Below are 10,000 nucleotides of genomic sequence, written 5' to 3'. Positions count from 1 at the left end.
CGTGTTTTAAACAGTACGAGTCTCTTTCGAGTTTTCTGTAGCAACATGTCTAATGTGTGGTGACCATGGCAACGCAGAAGCTCAGGGAGACGTTTCAGCCTCATTTCAGAGGTGAAACAGTAACAGGCCTTTCCACTGCTTCAGCTCTGACCCTTTGCACCTCCGGACGTTCTTCTGATGACCACAGCAGATTCTCACTCACCACTGCTCCTGTCTGTGCCTGTCAGCAGATCCAGATCCAGATCCAGACCAGATCCAGACCAGATCCAGACTAGATCCAGACTAGATCCAGACTAGATCCAGACCAGATCCAGACCAGATCCAGACTAGATCCAAACCAGATCCAGACTAGATCCAGACCAGATCCAAACCAGATTCAGACCAGATCCAAACCAGATCCAAACCAGATTCAGACCAGATCCAAACCAGATCCAAACCAGATCCAGACCAGATCCAAACCAGATCCAGACCAGATCCAAACCAGATCCAGACCAGATCCAAACCAGATCCAGACTAGATCCAAACCAGATCCAAACCAGATCCAGACCAGGTGTGACTCGTGTGTTGTTTGCAGGGCCAGGACGAGGAGGCGGTGCTTGACCATGGGAGCTCGTCGCTCCACACTCACTTCGAGGAGGCGGAGCTAGAGGGTGAGTGCTTCTCACTGTAAACGTAAACGGCCCCGAACACGTTTGAACTGAGTGTTTGTGTCAGGGCACCGGGCCGTGCACATGGTCCTGCACGTGCCGCTGGACCGAGAAGGACGCAAGAGACACAGACACCGACGCCACGGTCACCACCGCAGGAGGAGAGGGAGGGACCAGGACCCCGAGGACCCTGAGGGCCCTGTGCAAGGTGAGGGCCATGTGCAAGGTGAGAGCCCTGTGCAAGATGAGGGCCCTGTGCAAGGTGAGGGCCATGTGCAAGGTGAGAGCCCTGTGCAAGATGAGGGCCCTGTGCAAGATGAGGGCCCTGTGCAAGGTGAGGGCCCTGTGCAAGGTGAGAGCTCTGTGCAAGGTGAGAGCTCTGTGCAAGGTGAGGCCCCTGTGCAAGGTGAGGGCTCTGTGCAAGGTGAGATTCCTGTGTAAGGTGAGGGCCCTGCGCAAGGTGAGAGCTCTGTGCAAGGTGAGGGCCCTGTGCAAGGTGAGGGCTCTGTGCAAGGTGAGATTCCTGTGCAAGGTGAGGGCCCTGCGCAAGGTGAAGCCCCTGTGCAAGGTGAGGGCCCTGTTCAAGGTGAGGGCCCTGCGCAAGGTGAAGCCCCTGTGCAAGGTGAGGGCCCTGTTCAAGGTGAGGGCCCTGTTCAAGGTGAGGGCCCTGCGCAAGGTGAAGCCCCTGTGCAAGGTGAGAGCCCTGTTCAAGGTGAGGGCCCTGCGCAAGGTGAGGGCCCTGCGCAAGGTGAGGGCCGTGTGCAAGGTGAGGGCTCTGTGCAAGGTGAGGGCCCTGTGCAAGGTGAGGGCCGTGTGCAAGGTAAGAGCCCTCTGCAGGGTGAGGGCTGTGTGCAAGGTGAGGGCTCTGTGCAAGGTGAGGGCCCTGTGCAAGGTGAGGGCCCTGTGCAAGGTAAGTGCCCTCTGCAGGGTAAGTGCTGTGTGCAAGGTGAGGGCTGTGTGCAAGGTGAGGGCCCTGCGCAAGGTGAGGGCCATGTGCAAGGTGAGAGCCCTGTGCAAGATGAGGGCCCTGTGCAAGGTGAGGGCCATGTGCAAGGTGAGAGCCCTGTGCAAGATGAGGGCCCTGTGCAAGATGAGGGCCCTGTGCAAGGTGAGGGCCCTGTGCAAGGTGAGAGCTCTGTGCAAGGTGAGAGCTCTGTGCAAGGTGAGGCCCCTGTGCAAGGTGAGGGCTCTGTGCAAGGTGAGATTCCTGTGCAAGGTGAGGGCCCTGCGCAAGGTGAGAGCTCTGTGCAAGGTGAGGGCTCTGTGCAAGGTGAGATTCCTGTGCAAGGTGAGGGCCCTGCGCAAGGTGAAGCCCCTGTGCAAGGTGAGGGCCCTGTTCAAGGTGAGGGCCCTGCGCAAGGTGAAGCCCCTGTGCAAGGTGAGGGCCCTGTTCAAGGTGAGGGCCCTGCGCAAGGTGAAGCCCCTGTGCAAGGTGAGGGCTGTGTGCAAGGTGAGGGCCCTGTGCAAGGGATTAACCTTGTCTGTTCACTCTGTCCGCTTTGCACTGGACTAAACCGAGTCTAAGCTTTCCTCCATTAAAGTGTCTTTGTGCAGACACTCCGTCTCAGAGAGTCCACTTCATCCTGGGGACAGAGGACGAGGACGAAGATCACAACCCACACAGCCTCTTCATCCAACTGGACGAGATGTTCTCCAGAGGCAGGGACAAGGACGGAGAGTGGAAAGAGGCAGCCAGGTAATGTCCTCCCGAGACACAGGTGATGTCCTCCAGAGACACATGTGATGTCCTCCTGAGTCACAGGTGATGTCCTCCTGAGTCACAGGTGATGTCCTACTGAGACAGGTGATGTCCTCCTGAGACACATGTGATGTCCTCCTGAGACACATGTGATGTCCTCTTGAGTCACAGGTGATGTCCTCCTGAGTAAAAGGTGATGTCCTCCTGAGTCACAGGTGATGTCCTCCTGAGACACAGGTGATGTCAAAGTGCTTCACAGCAGGAAAATGCATTAAAATCACAAAGAAATTACAGAAACAGAAATACAATAAAATTCCAACTGATTGTCTAAACTAATGAAATCACATAAAAGAGAAGAGTGCAAATAAAAATCCTTTCAGTCACATGCGCAGCTGAAAAAAACAGTTTTTAGCTTAGATTTGAACATTGTCAGAGTAGAACCTGTCTCACATCTTCAGGAAGAATGTTCCAGATTTTAGCTGCATAAAACTGAAACACAGATTCACCATGTTTAGTCCTGACTCTGGCACCAGCAGGAGGCCGGTCCATGTTTAGTCCTGACTCTGGCACCAGCAGGAGGCCGGTCCATGTTTAGTCCTGACTCTGGCACCAGCAGGAGGCCGGTCCATGTTTAGTCCTGACTCTGGCACCAGCAGGAGGCCGGTCCATGTTTAGTCCTGACTCTGGCACCAGCAGGAGGCCGGTCCATGTTTAGTCCTGACCCTGGCACCAGCGGGAGGCCGGTCCATGTTTAGTCCTGACTCTGGCACCAGCAGGAGGCCGGTCCATGTTTAGTCCTGACCCTGGCACCAGCAGGAGGCCGGTCCATGTTTAGTCCTGACTCTGGCACCAGCAGGAGGCCGGCCCATGTTTAGTCCTGACTCTGGCACCAGCAGGAGGCCGGTCCATGTTTAGTCCTGACCCTGGCACCAGCAGGAGGCCGGTCCATGTTTAGTCCTGACTCTGGCACCAGCAGGAGGCCGGTCCATGTTTAGTCCTGACTCTGGCACCAGCAGGAGGCCGGTCCATGTTTAGTCCTGACTCTGGCACCAGCAGGAGGCCGGTCCATGTTTAGTCCTGACTCTGGCACCAGCAGGAGGCCGGTCCCTGAGGTCCTCAGAGTCCGAGATGGTTCATATGGCACTAACATGTCCAAGATGTACTTTGGTGCTAGGCCATGGAGAGACTTGTACACAAGCAGAGCTGCTTTAAAGTCTCTTCTCTGAGCCACAGGGGGCAGTGCAGAGACCTGAGAACAGGACTAATATGATGGTACTTCCTGGTTCTGGTCAGGACTAATGTGATGGTACTTCCTGGTTCTAGTCAGGACTAATGTGATGGTACTTCCTGGTTCTGGTCAGGACCCGAGCAGCAGCGTTCTGGATGAACTGCAGCTGTTTTACAACTCGTTTGGAGAGACCAATGAGCGGCCGTTACAGTCTAATCTACTGGAGACAAACGCATGGATAAGTCTCTCTAAATCTGGTTTTGACACTATATTTTTGATTTTGGCAATGTTTTTTAGATGGTAAAAAGCTGCTGATGTTATTGATTTGACGTGGCTATTAAAGTTCAAGTCTGAGTCCATTATTACCCCCAGATTTCTAATTTGGTTTGTAAGTTTTAGAGCGAGACTCTGGAGGTGACCGCTAACACTTTCTCTTTGTTTCTGTGGGCCAAAAACGATTATTTCAGTCTTGTCTGAGTTCAGCTGGAGAAAGTTGTTTTGCATCCACAAACTGATCTGTTGGATGCAGTGACAGAGTGAATCTACTGGTCCATAGTCACCTGCCGATAGTGAAACATAGATCTGAGTGTCGTCTGCATCATTGTGATAGGACACATTTTCACTGCGTATCAACTGACCTAACGGCAGCATGTAGAGGTTGAACAGAAGGGGACCCAGCACTGACCCTTGGGGCACTCCACAGGTCTGGGTCATGTGGTCTGAGACTCAGCTACCAATTTCAACAAAGTACTTCCTGTCTTCCAGATAGGACCTTAGCCAGTTTAGGGCAGTGCCAGTGATGCCCACCCAGTCCTCTAGTCTCTGTAAGAGGGTCACCTGATCGACAGTGTCAAAAGCAGCACTCAGATCTATCAGAATTAAGACTGAGGCTTTGCCCGTGTCAGTGTTCAGGCGGATGTCATTTGTCACCTTGACAAGAGCAGTCTCAGTGCTGTGATGAGGTCTAAAACCTGACTGAAAAACATCAAATGAGTTGTTTATTAAGAGGAAATCTGTGAGCTGTTGGTAAACAACCTTTTCAAGGACTTTGCCCCAAAATGTCAGATTAGAGATGGGCCGGTCATGACTCAGTACTGCGGCATCAAGACTGCTCTTCTTTAGGAGAGGCTTTATGACCGCAGTTTTCAAAGACATTGGGAATGTTCCAGATTGAAGCGACATGTTAACTATGTGAGTGAGTGGTGCAAGTAAACTGTTCAGCACAGACTTTAGAAATCTGGAGGCTCACACATGGAGGCAGCATGTAGATGAACTCAGACTGGTGATGATCTCATGGACAGTTTTGTCAGTTACTGGTGCAAAGTGAGTTAGCTCTAAGTGTCTTGGTGGTTTTAGGGTAATTTTTTGCATCGTGGGATTTATAGCATTTTTAATGCCCTGAACTTTGTCATTAAAGAATAATGCAAACTCATTACACTTGGATGTGGAAATGAGTTCTAACGGCAGCTGAGCTGGAGGGTTTATTAATCTGTTTACTGTGGCAAACAGGACACGCGAGTTGTTACAGCAGCTTCCAATTATTTCAGAAAAATATCTTTCCCTAGTTCTACATAAGATTAGGTTGTACATGTTCAGCTTCTCTTTGTAAATCTCTTTTTGAACTTGGAGCTTTGACTTGCGCCATTTCCGTTGGGCCCTGCGGCACTCCCTTTTCTGTGCCCTGACCCAATCATCATGTCTCCACGGCGCCTTCTGCTTATTTTTAACCATTTTTGCCTTCATAGGGGCGATGGTGTCCAGAACATTCAAAACACTAGATGTAACAGAGTTCAACAAATCATTTACATTAGAACATGAGACATTTTCAAAGTTTATCATTTCCATAAACAGTGCACCTGTGCCATCACTTATGTGTCTCCTCTGAACAACTGCAGGACCAACCGGAGGTTTGGGAGAAACAGACAGGTCAAAGAAGACACAGAAATGATCAGACAGAGCAACATCGATCACATTAACATTTGAAATATTTACCCCCTTTGTAATTATGAGATCTTGAGTGTGCCCTCTGCTGTGGGTGGGGCCTCTCTGCTGTGGGTGGGGCCACTCACATGCTAAGTAAGACTGAATGTTTCAAGGACAGCATCAAGCTCTTTAGCGTTTCTGTCACAAATATTATCAACATGCACATTGAAATCACCTGTAATGACCAAACCATCAAAGTCTGTGCATATGACTGAAACATCTCAGTAAAATCATCAATAAAACGTTGGCAGTGCTGGAGAGGCTTGTATAAAACAATGAAGAGAATGGATGGAGACCGTTTTAGCTCCATTTTAAAGGATACATACTCAAATGATGAAAACGCCCCAAAAGACAACCTGCGGGTAATTATTTCATCTCTAAAGACAGCACAGACTCCACCCCCTTTTTTGTTTTCTCGTGTTTCAGATTCAAACTTAAAGTTGGGTGGAGCAGATTCTATCAGAACTAAATTTCCTGCGTTTTTGTCAAGCCATGTTTCAGTTAAAAACATAAAATCAAGATTATAAGAAGAAATAAAATTATTAATTAAGAGAGATTTGTTACATAAGGATCTGACATTTAGCACAGCAAGTTTCAGACTAGTTTCAGTGGGACTGGGCTTTATCTTTTCACAGGGAATATGAATCACATTTCTCAGATTGGGCCTGACTCGCATTTTGTTTTTCCATCTGTGTGATGTGACTACAGAAATAACACTAGAGGGGGCTCTTTTTACATAGGGCCCCGGGTTGGTTTGATTTTTAATGTGACAATAAGTCCCGGCAACGCTGAGACCCAGTGCATCCTAGTTATGGGAGATAGCAGGTGAAAGGCGAGGTTCGATGGGTGGTGGGGGTTTTGTAGCCAAGGAGAGTTTGGGACCAGGTGAGAGGCGAGGGGGGATGGGTTTTGTGGGATTTGTTGGTGTTGTCGGCTTGTGCAGGGAAGAGTTGATAAGTATTGGCATAGCCCTTGATCTTGCTATATTGGGCTTGAGTGGAGCCATCTTAATGCCTGATTTAATCAGACTTTCAAAATGGCTGGGAAGGCCCATGGGTGAGAGTGGAGATGAGAAGGAGAATGATGAATCTTTAGTGGGAGTAGATGTTGCAAGGGGAACCCAGGGATGGTCTGAAGGCAGGGGCGATGACAGGGATGTTGTTGGGCCAGGTAATGTCCTCCTGAGTCACAGGTAATGTCCTCCTGAGTCACAGGTACTGTCCTCCTGAGACACAGGTGATGTCCTCCTGAGACACAGGTGATGTCCTCCTGAGACACAGGTGATGTCCTCCAGAGTCACATGTGATGTCCTCCTGAGTCACAGGTGATGTCCTCCTGAGACACAGGTAATGTCCTCCTGAGTCACAGGTAATGTCCTCCAGAGACACAGGTAATGTCCTCCGGAGACACAGGTTATGTCCTCCGGAGACTAGTTGACTAGTGGTTGCATCTTTAGTTAGTCTTTGTGTGTGTGCAGGTGGCTGAAGTTCGAGGAGGACGTGGAGGACGGCGGCGAGCGCTGGAGCAAACCTCACGTGTCCACTCTGCCTCTGCACAGCCTGAACCTGCTGCGCTCCTACATCCAGAACAACACTGTCCTGCTGGACATGAGAGCAGAGAACATGGTCCAGATCACAGGTCAGGACCAGGGACAGGACCAGGGACAGGTACATGACCAGGGACAGGACCAGCACCAGGGACAGGACCAGGAGCAGGACCAGGACTGGACCAGGAACAGTACCAGGGACAGGACCAAGAGCAGGACTGGACCAGGAGCAGGACCAGCACCAGGGACGGGGACAGGAGCAGGGACAGGAGCAGGACCAGGACTGAACCAGGGACAGGACCAGGGTCAGGGACAGGACCAAGAGCACGAGCAGGACCAGGGACAGGACCAGGAGCATGGACAGGAGCAGGACCAGGGAAAGGGACAGGACCAGGGACAGGGACAATACCAGGAGAAGGGACAGGTGCAGGACCAGGGACGGGACCAGGAGCAGGACCAGGGACAGGACCAGAGACAGGACCAGGGACATGACCAGGGACAGGATCAGGACTGGACCCGGAACAGGACCAGGGACAGGACCAGGGACAGGACCAGGTCCAGGGACTGGAGTAGGACCAGGGACAGGGACTGGAGCAGGACCAGGGACAGGACCAGGGACAGGACCAGGGACTGGAGCAGGACCAGGGACAGGACCAGGGACAGGACCAGGGACTGAACCAGGACCAAGACCAGGACTGAACTCGGACTTGAGTGGTTTTTGTCCCTGCAGACTTGGTGCTGGACAGCATGGTGGCCTCTGCGCAGCTGGACGACTCGCTGAAGGACAGAGTGAGTGAGGCTCTGACACGACGACATCATCATCAGAGCGAGAAGAAGCTCAGCCACAGGATTCCTCTGGTCCGGTCGCTCGCTGACATGGGAAAGAAGCACTCCGACCCCCTTCTGCTGGACAGAAACGGTACTACACCACACCTACACCACCCCTAAAGCGCTCTGACCCCTTCTGCTGGACAGAAACGGTACTACACCACCCCCAAAGCGCTCTGACCCTCTCCTGCTGGACATAGACGGTACTACACCACACCTACACCACCCCTAAAGCACTCTGACCCCCTCCTGCTGGATAGAAACGGTACTACACCGCCCCTAAAGCGCTCTGACCCTCTCCTGCTGGACAGAAACGGTACTACACCACGCCTACACCGCCCCTAAAGCACTCTGGCCCCCTCCTGCTGGACAGAAACGGTACTACACCACCCCTAAAGTGCTCTGACCCTCTCCTGCTGGACAGAAACGGTACTACACCACGCCTACACCACCCCTAAAGCGCTCTGACACCCTCCTGCTGGACAGAAACGGTACTACACCACGCCTACACCACCCCTAAAGCACTATGACCCCCTCCTGCTGGACAGAAACGGTACTACACCACCCCTAAAGTGCGCCAACTCTCTCCTGCTGGACAGAAACGGTACTACACCACGCCTACACCACCCCTAAAGCGCTCTGACCCCCTCCTGCTGGACAGAAACGGTACTACACCACGCCTACACCACCCCTAAAGCGCTCTGACCCCCTCCTGCTGGACATAAACGGTACTACACCACCCCTACACCACCCCTAAAGCACTCTGACCCACTCCGACCGGGCTTTTGTCTTTTGTTCTGACCCGAACCTCTGACCCGAGCCTCTGACCTCTGACCCGAGCCTCTGACCTCTGACCCGAGCCTCTGTCCACAGCTTTGCTCACTGCTGCAAACTCTGCTCCTGGAATTATCGACGTGAACAAAGTGAACGGGACCAACAGCCGAGAAAACAGCAACGTGGACTTCACCAAAGTCAGTTTTCTTCTGGTTTAACCGTTACAAACACGTCACCATGACAACAGCACGTTTAGTGTCACTTAAACTCATTTACAGTTTTATATTCATTATATTATATTGGAATGAAAATCCACTTGAATATTTTTGGAATAATCACAAGCAAATGAGGTTTATGTACATTGTAAATAGGAGTGGTCCAAGGACGGACCCTTGAGGAACACCTTTGTTAAAATTCAGATTGAAATCACAATTTTATGATTATTCACAATTTCTGGCACAAACAACTGTGAAATCTTGAAGTCATGACACACAAACGGCCAGACAAAAAGTACTTTACATTTAGAAAATGGATTCACCTGAAACTTCCTACGATTCTAAGGATTATTCATCTTTAGTTCTGGATTATATTGTGACCTGAATAATCATCGCTTCTGCAGAATGAGATTACTACATTTTAATCATATTTACTCTGCAACAAGTTAATTAATCACAACTTATTGGTTATTGAAATAATGGAATAATCCACATGTGCTGATTATGACTCAAATCAAACACAGAAAATGGAAAACGCTCGACTCATGAAAATGTGTCGAGATGAATCTGAATTGGCCTCAATTAGGTTTGAGTTTTATGACTTAAACATAGGATATAACAACAGACACATCACAATACAGCTGTCTGTAGATGTCTGTAGCTGTTCTGTTGATTTACATGTCTGTAGGTGTCTGTAGATGTTCTGTCTGAGGTCTGTAGTTGGTCTGTCATTGCAGATGTCTGTAGTTGGTCTGTCATTGCAGATGTCTGTAGTTGGTCTGTCGTTGCAGATGTCTGTAGTTGGTCTGTCATTGCAGATGTCTGTAGTTGGTCAGTAGTTGGTCAGTAGTTGCAGATGTCTGTAGTTGGTCAGTAGTTGGTCAGTAGTTGCAGATGCCTGTAGTTGGTCAGTAGTTGGTCAGTAGTTGCAGATGTCTGTAGTTGGTCAGTAGTTGGTCAGTAGTTGCAGATGTCTGTAGTTTGTCAGTAGTGGCAGATGTCTGTAGTTGGTCAGTAGTTGGTCAGTAGTTGCAGATGTCTGTAATTGATCAGTAGTTGCAGATGTCTGTAGTTGGTCAG

General features: G+C 50.5%; 1 protein-coding gene across 2 annotated transcripts in view; it reads left to right on the top strand.

Moving 5' to 3' along the window:
- LOC140373682 (sodium bicarbonate cotransporter 3-like) overlaps nt 1-10,000 on the top strand; it is a 63,168-nt gene that overhangs the window by 15,030 nt on the left and 38,138 nt on the right. The window contains exons 2-7 of one of the 2 annotated variants that reach the window (XM_072460305.1): nt 575-650; nt 715-855; nt 2,202-2,343; nt 7,035-7,195; nt 7,834-8,022; nt 8,805-8,902. In XM_072460305.1, the coding sequence (XP_072316406.1) occupies nt 575-650; nt 715-855; nt 2,202-2,343; nt 7,035-7,195; nt 7,834-8,022; nt 8,805-8,902 (807 nt within the window). Of the gene's footprint in view, nt 1-574; nt 651-714; nt 856-1,816; nt 1,828-2,201; nt 2,344-7,034; nt 7,196-7,833; nt 8,023-8,804; nt 8,903-10,000 lie in introns of those variants that run through there. The other variant, XM_072460304.1, reaches the window with a different exon arrangement.

Source organism: Eucyclogobius newberryi, unplaced genomic scaffold, assembly GCF_026437365.1.
Source record: "Eucyclogobius newberryi isolate DKJ021-1_F unplaced genomic scaffold, fEucNew1.0.hap1 SCAF_3, whole genome shotgun sequence".
Classification (NCBI taxonomy): domain Eukaryota; kingdom Metazoa; phylum Chordata; class Actinopteri; order Gobiiformes; family Gobiidae; genus Eucyclogobius; species Eucyclogobius newberryi.
The sequence above is the reverse complement of the archived record's forward strand: the minus strand, read 5'-3'. Positions and strand labels throughout refer to the sequence as shown.